The sequence below is a fragment of the Podarcis raffonei genome, chromosome 10 (assembly GCF_027172205.1).
Source record: "Podarcis raffonei isolate rPodRaf1 chromosome 10, rPodRaf1.pri, whole genome shotgun sequence".
NCBI lineage: Eukaryota > Metazoa > Chordata > Lepidosauria > Squamata > Lacertidae > Podarcis > Podarcis raffonei.
Genome location: NC_070611.1, coordinates 13,458,972 through 13,477,887, shown reverse-complemented (window position 1 = coordinate 13,477,887; position 18,916 = coordinate 13,458,972). Strand labels below are relative to the sequence as shown.

At 41.3% G+C, this 18,916-nt stretch overlaps 1 protein-coding gene across 9 annotated transcripts in view; it reads right to left on the bottom strand.

Moving 5' to 3' along the window:
* Positions 1-729: 729 nt before the first annotated feature.
* Positions 730-18,916, bottom strand: part of TAFA5 (TAFA chemokine like family member 5) — a 340,255-nt gene continuing 322,068 nt past the window's right edge. For 5 of the 9 annotated variants that reach the window (XR_008332613.1, XR_008332616.1, XR_008332618.1 and 2 more), the window contains 2 exons: positions 17,049-17,212; positions 730-3,080 (listed from right to left, as the gene is read on the bottom strand). Coding sequence is in view for 3 of the 9 variants with exons in the window: in XM_053407479.1 (XP_053263454.1) it covers positions 3,044-3,080 (37 nt within the window). In the remaining 6 variants the exon portion in view is untranslated. Of the gene's footprint in view, positions 3,081-5,495; positions 5,555-17,048; positions 17,213-18,916 lie in introns of those variants that run through there. The other 4 variants (XM_053407479.1, XM_053407482.1, XM_053407481.1 and 1 more) reach the window with 3 other exon arrangements.

Sequence of the window (18,916 nt, the reverse complement as noted above, 5' to 3'; positions counted from 1 at the left end):
GGGAGCCGGCGTTTGTCTGCAGACAGTTTTTCTGGGTCATGTGACCAGCATGACTAAGCCACTTCTGGCACAATGGAACACCGTGACGGAAAACAGAGCGCATGGAAACACCGTTTACCTTCCCACCGGATTGGTACCTATTTATCTACTTACACTTTTTGGGGGCGTGCTTTTGAACTGCAAGGTTGGCAGGAGCTGGAAACGAGCAATGGGAGCTCACCCCGTCGCGGGGATTCGAACCGCCAACCTTCTGATCAGCAAGCCTAAAACGCTCAGTGGTTTAGACCACAGCACCACCCACATCCCTAGTCATTAGGTAATGCAGAGCAATTTTCCTCTTCTCCAGCATCCCCCATCTTACATTGTTTAGAAAGGTCCCCATGCCTCCTGGAGAGGCTTGGGTAAGTTTCTTTGATCTTACGTAGCCAACGATTTTTAATCACCATTATAATCAAAGTTAACTTTCATGCACATAATTGCCAGTTTGATTAGAACCTAATCAGCTGGTAGTTCACTTTAGAAAGCAGAACACTAGTTATCTGCCTGTGTTTTCCAAATCCTTCTGTGTTGAGAGCCATTTCAAGGAAATGATTGCAGTCTCCACTTCAGCACAGTCCAGAAATGGTTATTTCCCATATAAAATAATGATTCGTTAGCCTCACATACCCACCCCCTCCCTCCCTCCTGAGAAAGTTGTCTGATGTCATAAGCAGTGAACAAAAGTCTCACTTATAAAAGGGTTTTCTTTATTTTTTTCATAATTTAGCTGAACCAACACAAAACTGAATACTGTAAAGCAACAAAAATGTTGAAACATTTTAATTTTTTGTTCAGTATTTACTAAATAAGGCTGCTACACTCCCTTGAAAAATAAAAAAATGAAACCATAACAGAAGAGAAAATCAGCGGAGTGGGGGATCTGGCTCTCCATTTCTTGTAATACAGGTGAAGTATCTGCGATCATTTATTGCATGACACTTTGAATCAGACATTGGTCATTTATAGTGCAGTCAGTTCATAATGCTTTTCAAGTGGCTGGGCTTTAATTGCTACTTGGACACTGATCAAAACCCTTAGGATGAAATAAGACCGTCCATGTACATGTTTTATTCATAGACACTATCACCTACAATTCATGGTTTCTTCAACCTGTGCATTAAAATAATCCTGAAAATTGGAAGAGGTCTTAAATAAACGAACTTCTTTTTCATACCTCTCATCTATGGTTGCTTGAACAATCCCTATATATTTTTTTTCTTTAGTAGCATAGAACTAGCATAACACTAAAAGTTAATTGGAGTATTTAGGTAGTATACTACAGTGGACACTGGGGGGAAAGTTTAATATCGGCAAATATTTGGGGGGAAGGAGGAAAGCTCATTTGTTGACCTCGTCATATCACTGTGAGCAATACTTGTAGTAGACAAAAAGGTACCATGTTTGGAGGTTATTGGTCTAGACTCTATCTTCTTTCCTGCTCTCGTTTCTTAAATAGCACTCTTCACTGCCCTACATAATATTGGACAAGGGGACTTTCTAAAGTATGAGATAAAACAAACAGACCACCTATATCTCGTCAAGGAGCAAGCTGACCCTTATACCAAATTGGAAAGGAGGGGGAGAGAAGAGAGAGAAAAAAGAACTTAACTCAGTATGGGAAGTAAATGATTAAAATATTTTACACTGTTTTTGACTGGTATACAAAAGACCACCCCCCTCAAAGGAAAAAGGGAGAAAATGAAAGGGGGGGGGGAGAAAGAGAGAGAAAGCCTTCTAACAGTGCAATGGTTGAATGCATTTATGTAATATAAACAACATTATTCTTTGCTTTTTCTACAGAGTCCTCTCTGGTCATGCTTTACATCCAGAATGTCCCAATGGAAGAAAGCAAACTACACCAGTCACTTCAGAGACAACTGAAGTAATAAAACAACAACTCAACTCTGATCCATATTTTTTTCTTTTTTTGTCATGACTGTCAGAGTTACCACGTTAATTGTTAAATAGGATTTTCTACAAATATACAACATATAAAAACTGTTAAATATATAACTTTAGGCTTTTCAAAATACATTTAATGATCTCTTTCAAACAAGTGTTACTTCCCCCCCACCCCGCCCCTTGGATTTTGCTTTCTGGTGCTAAATGGTGTATCAGATGAGACATAGGCCACAGATGACCAAACATGCTCTTTGCAAATACTGTATTATCCAACTTTTAACGATCAAAAAATGGAACCATAGAAGAGGCATGTTGAACTGGTTAAACTCAAAATGATTTTTAGTACGAGAAGTCAATCTAAGCACAGAGGAGTAAAGGTGGTGCGTAGACAGTTTGTGTTGTTTTTGATCAAAGTTCTGTTTTCTTGTTGAAGAACGGCCGTTTCCCCTCCTTGTTCCCTAGTGTTTTTCCATGTACCTTTCCCCAAGAGCAGTTCCAGCCTTTTCTGCAGTGTTCCACAAGGACTTTGGCTGGAGGGCAATATTGCAGCACTGGGCGAGTTGAATCCGTGCAAGGTGTTCCCCATACTACTGAACCCAAATAACCTTGTTAACAGTAACATCGTGTCCACTTTAAAATAGATTTTGCTCTTTGGTCTATTGTATATACTGAAACATAAGAAAATAAAAGCAATTAGGCAGTCTAGGGCACAAGAAGAAATTGCCTCCTGCACCTTAGTGTCCTCCCGTAGACAAAACAGTCTTCTCTAAGGCTGATTGGGATGAATACTCTCCAGTGTAGTTGACTCTTCCCATTTAAACATGACCACAGATCAAGTTCAGCAGTGGCGCAAAACGCAGATGAGACGTTAACTGGTGTTTTGTTTTGTTTTCGTATTGCTAATGCCCAAGCATTTCTCTCTCTCTCTTCCTTAGTCCAGTGCTCTTTAGTATGGTAGAACAGACTTTAGCTCATAACGTAGAATTATGCTGTCTTTGATGAAATACAGAGAAACAGACAGTTGAGTTGATGACATATAATGGATGATCCACAGCCGTGAAACTTGACTAGGGAATGTAGCCCACGCAGAGCTTAAAAACTCCTACAAGGCTTCTCTGTTGCTGCATTTGTCAGGAGACCTGCAAGTCAATAAGAACAAATGAGTACATATCTTAGCTGCAAACCTGATCAACAGACGTTTTAGACTAGCGCCGGCTATTTACTGATCCCCACTGCCATCACCTCCAAAAATATAAAATATTTGTCTTGGCCTTAACTGGGTAAAGAAAGTTCAATAAACATTTTCAGGAAAAAAGAATGGAAGCTTATAACAGATTGTACACACAACACTCTGAAATGCAGCCTCATTTGGACACAGTATAGTACAGCACAGTGAATAAATATGATTTATAACAGGTGTTTTCTGCTTAAGATGCAAGGTCATGTTCTGATTATTCAGTAGACTAATTTAATCAATACTGCCCTCTAGTGATACCATCACTAAACAGGTATTTATGATCAATATAATTAGATATTGATTTTTTAAAAGGAGGAAGCTAATAAATAAATAAAAACAATAGAAATTACTGTAAAATAAAGGCAAAATATAACCTATTTTATTAAAAATGGATAAAAGATTGTAGAAAAGCAGACAAAAATTTTTATAGCAAGAAACATTTTAAAATGCATATACACAAGGTAGAACCAAAAAAATCATATAGATATTAGAAAATTAAAAGAACTGATTACTGGAACATTAATGAAGCAAGGCTTGCTTTTTTAAAAAAAGCATTCCCCTCAGTTTATAGAATCTACCTCAGCATAATGGTAGATTACAGCTGTGTTATGCAAACCCAAATTCTAAACAGTAAAGCAATAATTCCTTTGGTATTATCACGTTTCCTCAATATTTAGAATGTTTACTATTGACGGACAAGAAAATATTAACACTAGCAAGCAAAACAGAGAAGAACAGGATTACTTTCACTTCATTCAAGCAGAGCATGAAATTTATATGTTTTTTAACCTACCAATTTGAGAGGTAAATGAAAAGAACATCTGCCTCCAGCAGTTAAACAAAAGGTCTGTGTATAAAGTCTCACATAGGGCACAAGGTTTATTTGAGAGTTCTGCTTTTATCCTCTCACCTTTTCCAGGAAAACACACCCCAGAACTCTTGCAAACAGCCTTTCCTTTTCGGACTAGTGGTCAGACTTCAACCCACATGACCTCAGACAGGCTGAAGGCAAAAAACTGGGTTGGTTATTGTGATATTTTCCTGTTTGACCTATATACATTTAGCAAGGAAACAACATTTGTAGCTTCCCCCTCCCCAACCTTTCTATTTTGGCTTCTCTCGCTTGATCTTTTGAATCAGTATAACATTACAGCAACATTACACAAATCCTGTACCTTACAATCAAAGGGTTGCTAGATTTAGAAACCTTAAGCTGCTGGGATTGCAAGATCACTGTTCATATGGAAAAATTAATATCTGCACTAACAGGTGCATAAAAATCTGTATTTTTGTATTGTCTCTGCTTGTACAGCAAACTAATACTGCAAAGGAATTGCCAACGTCAATAGTTTTTGCCTTGAGTTACCAGAAGGTTCACCCATTTCCCCTTTTTAGAAAACAAATAACTTATCCATGAAGAATTTTCTAAATATTTTATGGTGCCCATGCCAGATGGATAAGATCTTTCTATGCAGACTGGGGTATTGTTTAGGAGGGACAGGTGTTGCTGTTCCTTTTTTTATCTTTATTTTAGATTTTGTTGTGATTCATGTGGAAATTGTCCAGCATGGTTTTGTACTTTTTTAATGTTTAATTTACTGTCTGTGTCCACTTTTGCTATGTTGTAGTTATGTATTCTTTTTACGCTGTCAGCTGCCTTGAGAAGTATTTGAACTGTGGAGAGGCAAATAAATTGAAGTATGTATGTATGTATGTATGTATGTATGTATGTGTTTTGTTAAGATTACAAACCCACTGAAATAAATAAACTGCTACCACTATATTCTTCTCACATAACGCTGGTGGCTTCATGTTTAACAACTGCTGAAACGATCCATTTATTGTGACCCTCTCTGTTAAGACAACACAGCGATTCTTTAAACAGCTCTTGTTTATTCACAGGCCAGAACAGAGCAGAACTGAAGGGTTCAGCCAGCCTGCTTATATAGAGCTCCACTAGAACGCAACAGTAACCATTTTCTGTAACTATCCAATCACTGAACGTCACTTTCAATCCCTTATTTGCATATGTGAACCTGAGTGAAAACTATCTACAGTATTCCCCTGCTGGCCCAGGGTGAGAACTTCAGTACATAACACTCCCCTTCCTCTTTCTGTCCAGGGTAAGAGCTGTCTTCTTGAGCAACTACAGCATTCCAATTTTATTTTTTTATTTTTTGGTGATCCCCCACATCTCTAAATCTGGTTTGGAGAATTGAGGGACTGCTTTGAGATGGAGCTGCAAGATGCTGTAGGAGGGATGGTTTGTGTAAGTGTGTGTGTGTGTGTGTGTGTGTGTGTGTGTGGCAATAATTACCTCCTTCCCTGTTCCTCTGACGGATTCCCTTATGTCAGCAGTCAGTCAGCACCAGATACCTTCAAAAGCCAACAGCATCCCTCAGGAAATATCAAATTCCCCTGGTGCTGAGCTTTACACCCCAAACATTAGACAATAAAACCTCTGAGGGACCCATGTAAAGAGAGGAATGACGGCTACACCACTATCTGCAGTGAAGCTAGATATCCCACGAAAACATCAACAGCAGCTTTCCCTAAAACTAACCATGTATTTTAAAGCAGCAAATCAGTTATTTGTTGTACTGCAGTATTTACACCATGATCCTGAATGGAAGAAAGACCCGATGCAATTCAGTAAACTTATTTCCAAGCAATGGATATAGGTTTGGTAGCTAGGATCTTTCACTCAGACACCCTTCACATACCACACAGTAGGAAACTGAACAGCACTGCACACACACACACACAAAAGCGCTCCACATCCTTGGCCCAGGTATTATATCAGGTATGTATTGGAACCAACTTTGGGGCGGCTTTGTAGGTCAAACCTGCAGGTTTTCATTTCTCTTTAATGGTTAAAAAGAATCTCAAAAAATAAATATTTTACGACATGTGCTAGCTTTTGTTTAAAGGTATGTTGGCACTTTCAAAAGATAAGGTACACCTGTTCATTGGATGGTTGTTGTTTTTTCATTTTAAAACTTGCTATTATAGCAAGTCATGCAATAACTAACCCCTGCTAAACAAGTTACCATGCCCCCTCCCCGCCTTTAAAAATAGAGCTAAAAAGCATAAATATTAATGCAAATTCTGATGCACACAAACATGCCCATATGATAAAGCATTTCTCGTATACTAAGGGCAAGACAACAGCAAAGCGAGATCCTTGTTTATCTGTAGATTTTCTTAAATGCTTGCTAAATAACACTTCTCTCTCTCTTGATTAAAACCTTTCAAATTAAACTTGCGTTGTACTGCATTTTGTTTCAGATTATAATAACCCAAAGAAATGAAGAATGCAATTTTGACGAAGCCCCACTTTGTATTACACAAACAGTAATGTATTTCCGCAATACAAAAATAGGGTTTTCAAAAGAACAAATTTGTTTTCAAAACCAGCTGCATACCAATTGGTGATTTTGAAGCCACCGGGGGATCTCATAGCTATTTCTGAAACCTGCTAGGAACATTTTTATTAAAATCAAAGTATTTAATTGAAGCAATTTCAACAGGGTTGCTAGAACATGTGTAGGTGGTTCTAAGGTGTCTCTTTTACAGGGTATTCTCTATTGTATGATGCCTGTACAGAATATCTGTATATAGGGAGTTCACACTAATATTCTCAGTTATATTCACTGTTTGAACTGTTAAATACTGTTAAACTGAGAATGGAAATTGTGCGCTGGTGGCGTGGCAGCCCCACTAGCGAAAGCATGCCTCAGGTTAAGCATGGTTTCAGGTTAAGAATGGACCTCCGGAACAAATTAAGTTTGTAACCCCAGGTACCACTGTACTAAAATTGAATAAACTTGAGACCGCATCTAAGCTATGCTTGTTTGACATAGTTCAAGTGCTATTTTGGTAATGTACTAGGGGGCTGCCACCCAATTTGCTGTTCTTGCCAGCCAAACCTACCAACCCCTTGCTAATTTACCTTGCCTCACACCTGGCAACCACTCCCCCCTCTCTTTGCACAAAGCCTCTTCCCTCTTCTCTCACGTATACAGCTCACCTCGCCCACTTGCTGCCTGCCTGCTCACCTGCCTGCCTGTTGTTTGGCTATTGTCATGCTGGATTTGCCATGGCCACCTATTGGCAACTGTTGAAATTGTAGCATGATGGCAGTCTTGCATTTTTACTATACAGTAATAAATTTTGTGTTGTTTGTCCATTTTACCATTTTTATTGTGTGTTCTCATTTTTTTAAACTTTATTCTTAGTACATCTGGCATTTCTGCTCAATAACAAAACACAGTGTTGCAATTTTGTTCTAGCATCCTTTATGCTTTGTTGGCTGTTGCTATCTGCAGTACATTTGGTCTGCTATATACAAGAATAGTGCAACTAAGGTTTATTATTTCTTAATTACAAAAATATTTTTTTTGAAAAAGAAATTGTTTCTCAATTGCAGCTCTATAAATTCTGAACTAATCATTCAAATGACTGACTTATAAAAAAGAATCAGCCTATTATTCTCTTTATGGGAATTAAATAAAGAAAAGAGACCATTTAAACGGGGAATAATTAGAATCATGTGCAACACAATCTCATTATGCTTACTTAGAAGTAAGTTACACTGAGTTCAGTGACACTTTTTAGCTAGTAAGTAAGTAAGTAAGTAAGGGAAGCGGGTGGTGCTGTGGTCTAAACCACAGAGCCTAGGACTTGCTGATCAGAAGGTCGGCAGTTCGAATCCCCGCGACGGGGTGAGCTCCCGTTGCTCGGACCCTGCTCCTGCCAACCTAGCAGTTCGAAAGCACGTCAAAGTGCAGGTATATAAATAGGTACCGCTTCGGTGGGAAGGTAAACGGCGTTTCTATGACATGCTTTGGTTCACCAGAAGCAGCTTAGTCATGCTGCCCACATGACCCAGAAGCTGTCTGTGGACAAACGCTGGCTCCCTTGGCCTGTAAAGCGAGATGAGCACTGCAACCCCAGAGTCGTTCACAACTGGACTTAACAGTCCAGTCTTACCTTTACCTATGTTTAGGATTGCAGCCTTAAAGGACCAGGGGGCCTGCATCAAAGGAGAAGCTGATTTATTTCAAACCTCATGTGAAGCTCTGCAGCTCATTTGCCACCTTCTTGGCTTCTTTGCTTTTTCGAATCCCCATCCCACAATCCTGCTTTACTTGAAAAAGTATTACTAGTTATTTTTGAACCAATATGCAAAATTCAGTCTTCACTCATCTACAGCTGATCCCATCAACGACCAGAACAATCTGGTTTGGATGTAGGTTTTGATGCCACAGGTAAGCGAATAGCAATTTGATTTGAGGCCACTGTAGCATTGGAATCAAGTACTGCAAAACAATTACTGACAGGAATGTTAATCTCAAAAGGGAGTGCTGGACAAACAAAAATTAATTCTGCTCTGTTTAGATTTCAGCACAGAGGGACTAAGGGCAGGACTAGACACACACACACACACACACACACACACACACACACACACACACACAACTTTGATTTCTTATGAAGAATCTTGCAAGGAACAGCTCAGAAATGTTCTAAACAAATATAACAATGATAAAATGCCTCTACCCTTTCTTATATAATGGGACTAATGCAAAAGCAAGTTGCCTATAGAAATTTCACTAGCACCTCACAGCATGGCTTCTTGTTCTCCTCTCCAGTTGTCGCCGCTGGATCTCAGGTCCTCTCCCAGCAGGGTTCTTTCATTCTCTAAGTCCAATTTACTTCCTCGTACCTATGGGACCTCCTGGTATGTCCCACGGAGGATCTTACGGTCTTCAAACAAAAACATCTTGGAGGTCCCGGGCTTTTTCGGCTGTGGCCCCGATCTGGTGGAATGCTCTGTCACAAGAGACTAGGGCCCAGCAGGACTTGACATCTTTCCGCAGGACCTGCAAGACAGAGCTGTTCCACCAGGCCTTTGGCCAGGGCACAGCCTGACCCCCTCCTTTGGCAATCCACACAGAATTCTAGCCCAATGGTTGCCATTAATCTGATTTGAACTGATTTTATAATGAAATGATTTTAGAATGTTGTAACATTTTACTGTTGTTAGCCACTCTGAGCCCGGCTTTGGCTGGGGAGGGCAGGATATAAATAAAAATTTATTATTATTATTATCATTATTATTCTTTGCCTCCTGGTCAGAACATTTGACCAAGCATGCTTTTACTCCTTGTAGGACTTTTACCTTTAGTTTTCTTCTAGAAACCAATCCCTGGTTTTATAAAGATAGCCAAACTACCAATAATCAACAACAATTCGTTGAACTCTTGATGAATCCAAATTACCTCTGGTCCATTGTTTTGTTTTGTTTTTTTAAAAAATCAGGCTGTTTATTTGTCCCAGTTGCCTGGAATTTGTATTCTTTGTAGTAAACATAGTTGTCTGGGCAAAGATCTTTTGATTGGATGTGTGCCCATACTCCGCAGTGAAATTAAAGCTGCTTCAAGTTGTTCGACTACTAATAGTGTATGAACCAAGGCTAGATCTACACAGCTATAAAGAATGCTCTGGAAACAATTTGCAAAAAAAGTTGTAAAGCTGACAAAGACTCTCCTCCCTGGAAGAGAGGGGAGTGGTTGTGGGCGGGAGCCCGAGCTCCGCCCCTGGCCGGGGGCCTTAGCCCCCGCCCCTCCTCACCTGGCTGGCGCCCACGCCCACCGGAGGCAGCCAACCAGGTGTCTCCGGGGGGCGTGTTTAGCAGCTTAATGCTGCGGCTCCAGCTCCGCCTCCTCCACAGTCGTCGTCGTCCCGCAGCGAGTCACCCACCCTCCACTCCCATTTAGCTCAGGGTCTAGGTTTTTTGGCCTTGCTATGGACCTTAGGTTGGTCGCCCCGGTTTTCTGGGGGGCCTGGTAGGAATTTTTCCATTTGGCATTAGGCTTTTTGGTTTTTTTGCCTACCTCGTAGCAATCGTCACAACTTTTGTGGTATTGGTGGGTAGGTTAGGCGTTGGATTCATGTGTGTCAAGGGCTAGGTGTGGCCATCGCCTATGCTATCTACCGTGGGTTATTCCGTTAAAGGAATCTGGCGGTCGTGTATTCCGTCCGATGCCTGCTTGGCGGGAGGCCATGGCACGACCCTCGGTGACATCAGGGGTGAGCCTATAGTTGGATTAGCATCAACAGGCTCCACCTACTGTTGAATAAACCCACCTCCTATAGTCATCCAATGCCTAAGCCAATACCTTTTCACTACTGTAATCAATAAAGTTGTGGCCTTTTCTTGCCCATTAACCTTATATCACGTGTCCTTGTGTGTTTATTTCACATAGCGGGGGTCGGGCCCTCGATCCACAACTGAAAGCTGACAGTTGCGATTTCAGCTCTACAGCGCCATCTGATGTCACAGTGTTATAATGCATTTATAACGCTGTCGTTTGACTAATGTAGCAGAGTCCCATGAATGCACAACTTGGCAATCACTGTATATTCCCCCCTCCCAAATAGTTAATCTCAGCATTAGTAAATACTGAAATCAAAATGGACTTCCATCTTAAATTAACACTATAGTTTGCATTCTCTTCCCTGCTCCTCCTAATAACAGGTATCTCACTGACCTTAGGGGGTCATAAAACTGCTACACAGGAGAAATGTAATGAACTGGAAAAGCAAACAAGCCTGATGTGAAGAGAGAAGCCAGGGTGCTGCAGTGGCAATGTCATTAGTCAAATCCAGTGAGATACACGATCTGCTATTTATCATTGTGCCATTTCTGAACTGATAATCACATGCAGCGGTTCAACAAGAACCCATTAGCATTAAACTTGTCCTCCGCTTCAGAACTTTGCTTTCTAAAAGCAAAGCTCTGCTTCTTGGTCAGGGGTTCACAGGTGTGCTTGTGAGTACAGCGTTTACTCTCCTGACAACATTTCAACTTGCGAGCGTCCCATTTTCTGGAGCCTAGAGAAGGATTGGGCTTTACTTGACATTGTACCAGGTTTTGAAGTGAATCAGAGCACAGTGAGATTTCTAGCCATCAGGCCATTCCGAAACAAAGTTTAACAGCATAAAAGTGAAATAAGGTAGCATAAATAGAAAATAATGTGGACATAAATAAACTGCAGCAGAGATAAACCGAGCCATGCTTAATTTCCTTGGCAAATCACAACTTGCGCTTAAAAAGAGAGTGCAATATTTCACTGCCTTCTGAGTGTCTCAGAATAGCATGACAAGGATGAAGACAGTCATAACTGAACTGGAGACATCTCAAGAACTTCTAAAGGTTGTATAACGGGGCTAGAAGAGAGACAAGTCCACATTCCCCACATTTGTGCTAAGTACAGTGTGATATGTCAGAGACAAAACCCTTGTCCTTTGAAGGGGCAGAGATTTTGGCAAACACAAATGTTAGCCTGGCTACCAAGGCTCCTGTTCTTAGTGCTAAGTGCAGACAAGGTTTTCCTTTTCCTTTTTCCAGCTTTGGCCAAACTTAAGAAAATAAATTTTTCTTAAGAATAAATTTAATGTTTAAAGTTGTTGAGAAACTACAAGGCATTTAATCTCCTCCCCCCTTTTTTGAGGCTATGAGCAAAGAGAGAATCTCTCGGGAACTATAGAAGCACCGAGTATTAGCAGTTATAAAATACACTACCAAATTAAATGGCTAGGGTCTGAAGAAATAATTGCAGTCCAGATGGCATGGGAAGGTGAAAACCCAGATCTCTCTGTACACATGGCAGTGACAAAGATTTCCCTCAAGAAAAAGACACATGCTTGGAATGCCTGAAGTTTTGGCTACAGAAACAAATGCACACAGAGACACACACCCACACCCCAGAAGCAGAAAATAGCCACACCCAATGTCTGTGTTCCATGATAAAAGTACAGATACACTCTTCTGATGCTATGAGAGAACTGACTGGGGGCTGTATTTGACTGTGCTGTTTTTTCAAAAACATTTTGCAAGAAATAACATTATCAACATACAGACAAAAACAGTGCCTTTCAGGAAAATACTTACAGTAATACAGCGGTACCTTGGTTCTCAAACACCTTGGTACTCAAACAACTTGGAACCCAAACACTGCAAATCCGGAAGTAAGTGTTCTGGTTTGCGAACTTTTTTCGAAAGTCAAACGTGCTCTGTTTTGAGTGTTACACTTCTCATTTGAGTGCCACCCTTGTGTTTTGAGTGCTACGCTGAGGTCTGTCTGTTTTTGCTATTTATTTTGTGTTTTTGTTTTTGAGTCTCTTTTCATTTGTTTTTGTGACTGTGTGGATTGATGGATTGTGTGACTGCAGTACATTGTTGCTTTCATTTTGTGGATCGATGGTCTTGTTAGATACTAAAATCATGTTAAATTGCTGTTTTAGGGGTTGTTTTTGAAAGTCTGGAATGGATTAATCCGTATTGCATTATTTTCTATGACAAAGTGTGCCTTGGTTTTGGAACGCTTTGGTTTTGGAACGCTTTGGTTTTGGAACGCTTTGGTTTTGGAACAGATTAAGTTTGAGAACCAAGGTGCCACTGTACAAGCAATGTGTCATGGTGCAATGCAAGAAAGATAATCTAATTCTTCTCAACATACACGGTTACAACAGTGGGGTGGACTACTGTATGATGTAAACCACCCTGGGATCTTTGGATGAAGAGTGGTATATAAATGTAATGATTAATGATAACAACAAGAACAAGAACACCACTTGACATTAGAATGCTTTGAGCGGTCTGCTACCTTTCTTTTCTTTCTCATCTAATTAAATCATCCCAGAGTCTTCCATGTATATGCAGTGTGCGTGTTCAGTTTCTGGCACATTTGTGTATTCAATACATTTATACCAGATTGCATGAAAATGGTCTAGATTTCTAATTGCTCTGGCTGCATATAACAGAACAAGAAAGTTTCTCAGCCACTTGTACTGTCATCTGCAGTGTCCAGGTTGACCGATGGGGATGGAGACACTCCTTCAGGTTTACAGGGCCAGACCCATTAAGGGTTCGAACCTGCACCAATTTGGACAGGTCTGAAGATATTGTTCCCCAGTTTGGTGGGGGTAGTTCCAACCTGCTCCAATTTGGATGCTTCTCAAGAAATGGTTGCCAAACTTGGCACAAATGTTCCTGAAGAAGAGGTGATGGACTTCATCTATGTTTGGATGCTGGGCATCATTTTGAATCAAGATGGCGGACCAAATTTTCCCTAATTAAACATTAGCAGATTAATTTGGAGCTGGGTCAGGTCAGAGTCCTGAGTTGGTGTGTACATGCATATACAACAGGCACATGGCCCTAAAACTCATAAATTACACACACACACACATATATATATATATATATATATATATATATATATATATATATATATATAAAACCAACAACATACTTTTTTGTTTCTTCAAATTCTCAGCACTGAAAAATTCCTGCTAATAAAAAGCTAAAACCACAGTAATTGTAAGCTATTAACAGCAATCATTAACAGATCATGCTAAGTGTAAGCGTGTGGTTTCCTGGATATGAGATCATGGTCTCTTTGCTCCTTCTCATTCATTCTGCAGCAGTACTAATCTAAGACATTGTTTGGTTTAACTGTAGCTCATGGTTTAGCTTTCCCCAGACTAATAATAATAATAATAATAATAATAATAATAATAATATATTATTATTATTTATACCCCGGCCATCTGGCTGAGTTTCCCCAGCCACTCTGGGCGGCTCCCAACAGAATATTAAAAACACAGTACAGCATCAAACATTAAAAACTTCCCTAAACAGGGCTGCCTTCAGATGTCTTCTAAAAGTCTGGTAGTTATTGTTCTCTTTGACATCTGGTGGGAGGGTGTTCCACAGGGTGGGTGCCACTACCGAGAAGGCCCTCTGCTGGTTCCCTGTAACCTCACGTCTCGCAATGAGGGAACCGCCAGAAGGCCCTCAGCACTGGACCTCAGTGTCTGGGTAGAACGATGGAGGTGGAGACGCTCCTTCAGGTATACTGGGACGAGGTCATTTAGGGCTTTAAAGGTCAGACCAACACTTTGAATTGTGCTCGGAAACATACTGGGAGCCAATGTAGGTCTTTCAAGAGTGGTGTTATGTGGTCTTGGCAGCTGCACCCAGTCACCAGTCTAGCTGCCGCATTCTGAATTAGTTGTAACCAAGGTTCAGCTTATGGTTTATGGCTTGTGGTTTTTCTGGTAGAGCTAAACCATGACCCTGGGGTCAGACAACAAACTAAGTCAGGCCATGCCTTGGCACTGTGTGGCAGTGGAAAGGCTAGGGAGCAGCCACACAGCTGCAACATTCTCTCCTAGAGCCTGTGGGTTCACACTAAACAATGGTTTGGCAAGTATGCAACACAAACCAGACTACTGTCTTAAAGTCCAAAACACAATGTATTAGCAGCACCTGATTCCTACAAGTTAACTGCTCTTATCTAGTAAACAGTTTTGGCCTTCTTCTTTCAAAAAACCAATTTCCACACCTAGACTAGGTCTATGTGCATAAATGCTATGATTTCAGGGCTATAGTCATAATAACTATCTTACTCATTGCCATGGACTTACAGAATGAAGACAATCAACAGGGGAGATCATATCTTGAGAGACACTTTCACGAAATAATAAACTTGATTCCTAGCTTGCAAATCTAGATTAAAGGCAATCCTGGATAACACTAGCTATGATTAGCATCACTGCAGATGTTATGCTACACCATGCTGAATCCTGAAAAGGAGGGGAGATTTTCATGGGATGGAGAATGCAAGAGATGGGGTTATGCCTACAATATTGCAGCAGTGATGCCGATTTTCATATTTTATAATCCAACTGCATACCTTCTTCACTCCATTCAATCCAGTATACAATATGTATACACAAATAGTAACTGGATAATAACAAGAGTCTCTCTCTTTTATAACATTAAAAAAAAGTTCATAAAGGTGGCGCTGTGGGTAAAAGCCTCAGCGCCTAGGGCTTGCCGAACGAAAGGTCGGCGGTTCGAATCCCCGCGGCGGGGTGCGCTCCCGTTGTTCGGTCCCAGCGCCTGCCAACCTAGCAGTTCGAAAGCACCCCCGGGTGCAAGTAGATAAATAGGGACCGCTTACTAGCAGGAAGGTAAACGGCGTTTCCGTGTGCGGCTCTGACTCGCCAGAGCAGCGATGTCAGGCTGGCCACATGACCCGGAAGTGTCTCCGGACAGCGCTGGCCCTCGGCCTCTTAAGTGAGATGGGCGCACAACACCAGAGTCTGTCAAGACTGGCCCATACGGGCAGGGGTACCTTTACCTTTATATATAAAATTTGTTAATTTCTTGAACAGCAACATTCTGCCCAATCTACTCTTGGGACTTTTGTTAAAACCTGGCAGCACAATGAGCCAAAAATTATGACACCTGGAATTTCCTGGGCTGTCTCCAAAGGGAAGGTGGGGGGAAATCTTCCAACAAACCCAGTGCTTTGCCAGAGGTCATCTTTTCACTGTGTTGGGAGTGGCATTTATGGCAAATAACCCAGACTGCAGTGAAACATTCAGCTATTCAGATTCAGCAGCACCTTCAGAAAGCAATGCTATCACAAACTGTTACAATGTCATCTGTCCTTATAGAACATATCGAGCTTTAGAAACAAGTTCACAATAGCTACTATGTCTGTAATAAAAAGAAAAGAACAGGAGACTATTCATACTAATACATAAGCTAAATCATTTCTCTCCCTCTTCTAGCCATTAAGTCCAATTCTCCTTAGAAAAATGAGTCATAATGCAAAGTTGTTCTAGGTTCCCAAAATTAGAGCAAGACAAAGAAAACTCAGCAGCAAAAAAATATCCGAGGAGGTTGTTTTTATTTGTTTATCTTGCAGTAACTTCAAAGGAACATGTAAAAACAGGACTACACTTGTAATAAGGTTCTTTCACTGATGTTTCCCTTCATATACAGAGGATGTGGGAGTTTCTTCATGGGAATTCCTTAAGTCTTTTTATTTAACTTTTGCAAGGAAATAAACACAATTTTCTTCAAAACCTGGGATGCATCACATTAACGAAAAATGTATAATACAATTGCAACAGTAATTTTCATGCATACTGGATGCAGGTGCAAACACAGATATATGTATACCTGATTCAATACTACTAAGTCCCTTTGAAATCTCCTTCTTAACACATGTCCAAAGTGTCAGGAGATCATGTTCAAGGGCTAGCAAATACCTGGGGCAAACTGGGAGCTCACATTGCCTGGCAACTCAGGAATAGCCTGCTAGCTCAGCAATTCATTGCCCAGAGTAAGTGCTTATGAACACTTACCTTTCCTCTGTAATTTCTAGAATCACTGAAAACCCAAAGTGCTGTTTGCTCTGATTCAGCTTTAAGAACCGGGTTTTGTGAGGAAAACTCCAGAAGGGAAAAAGGCACTCAGGGATGGAGCTTTAAAGTGTAGACCTGTGTCTGCAAACAGCAGAGCAAAAGGTATGTGTGGGTAAGCCCTACAGGAAAGCAGTATACTGTATTTTTTGCTCTATAAGACTCACATTTTCCCTGCTAAAAAGTAAGGGGAAATGTGTGTGCATCTTATGGAGCGAATGCAGGCTGTGCAGCTATCCCAGAAGCCAGAACAGCAAGAGGGATCGCTGCTTTCACTGCGCAGTGATCCCTCTTACTGTTCTGGCTTCTGGGATTCAGAATATTTTTTTTCTTGTTTTCCTCCTCCAAAAACTAGGTGCGTCTTATGGTCTGGTGCATCTTATAGAGCGAAAAATACAGCCTGCAAGAACATGGTACAGAATGCCAGTTATGCATTACCAAAAGAGAGGAAATGAGCCAACACAGAGGAGGGCAAAAGAGGGCACATACTTGCATAAAAAGTCCATGTGTTGATTTTTATGTATAGACACTTATTTGGAAATAACTACTAAAACTTAAATAGAAATACAGGGCATCTCACCATAGTAGCGAAGACTGTGACCGGGTGACCTGTGTTTCTGTTCAGTCTGCTGTCCGGGTGCTAACTGTTGATGAGTAGCTTCAAGGCCCCTCCTGCTCTCCCTTCTTAGGATTCTTTATCTTTAATTCAGACTTGGACCAGACACCTCTTCAGACAGTGAACACCTTTAAATAGAAGACTAACCTATGATATCCCTTCAAAAGGAGGAGTGTCGTCTGTAAAGTAGGACACCTGGCTGTGCAGCAGGGATGGGTAAATGTGTCCATTTCAGTTTTGCTTCATTTCTCTTTCCCCCCCAGTTTTAAGTTAACTGTATTTCCACATTAGTTTGCATTTTTTTTAAAAAAAGATGGTCTCATGTAAATTCATTAGCATTTTCTTGCAGATTTCTCCTAATACAGTCGTACCTCGGAAGTTGAACAGAATCCATTCTGTTCATTCCATTCTTCCATTCTGGAAGTCCATTCGACTTCCAAAATGTTCAGAAACCAAGGTGCAGCTTCTGATTGGCTGCAGGAAACTCCTGCAGCCAATCGGAAGCCGTGAAACCCACGTCAGATGTTCGGGTTCCAAAGAACATTCACAAACCGCAACACTCACTTCCAGGGTTTGCAGCGTTCGGGAGCCAAAACGTTTGACTCACAAGGCATTTGACTTCTGAGGTACGACTGTACAAACATTTATATGCAATATTGTCTAACATACACACTTTCCCCAAGCAATTTCCCCCAAAACAATGCATTTTGTATGTTTTTTCCCACTTATATGTGCACACTGTACTCTGGTGTGTGCATATTCATACACACTGGTGGGCTGGCATACTTCATTGCAAAATTTGAAGAAGAATGGCTGTGCTTCAGTTCTCATATTGTTATGGAAAGTGCAAATTAAGTAGGCTTGACTGTAAATGTGAAATGAATCAAATTTCTCCCTCCTCCCTACTTGTCAGGATGGGATCTGGTTTTGTTATCAACTGATGACCAGCAGGAGCAAGAGGTAGTGGGAATGTGGGAATAGAGTTCTGCCTGGTACTGCCTTTACTTCCATCCCCTGGTCATCAACCTCAGTGGCACAAGAATCGAGGGCTAAAGCACAATGCTCCCAGTTCAAACCCCACAGCAGAGGGCAACTTGTTACCAAACCTTCATCCAAATATATATCCATAAACAGGTACAATCTAGTTAACAAGTATGAACATAGATGGGTCCCAAAAGCAGTTTTATTCACGAGCTGGGAGTGAGATAAAAGCCATATGGAGGAGGAACCGAGTCTCTAGAAGTAGGGATAAACGTAAAGAAATACCGTATTTTTCACTCTATAGGACGCACCAGACCATAGGAGGGAGAGAACAGGGGGGGGGGGAATTCTCCTCCTCTCTGCTCAGCGCCCCTTCAGTGAAGCGGCAGGAGAAACTTCGCTGAAGGGGCGCTGCGCAGCTCTCCCTCTCTGCTAATGCCAGGAGAGTCTTGCTCTCCCGGCTTCAGCAAAAGGAACCCGAAGACTTCAGAGCACAGCGCGAGGTCCCGCTGCGCTCCAAAGGCTTCAGGCGGCTATCCCTGAAGCCTGGAGAGCGAGAGGGGTCGGTGCGCACCGACCCCTCTCGCTCTCCAGGCTTCAGCGAAAGCAACGCAAAGCCTCTGGAGGGCGGAGGGAGCGCTCCCTCTGCGCTTCGGAGGCTTCGTGTTGCTATCGCTGAAGCCAAGTAGCCTGCATTTGCTCCATAGGACGCACACACATTTCCCCTTAATATTTGGAGGGGGGAAAGTGCGTCCTATAGAGCGAAAAATACGGTAACCTTCCATTTCCCCTACAATTTCATCTGTTTTCTTGAGCAGAATATTATTTTCCCTGACCATTTATTGAAACAG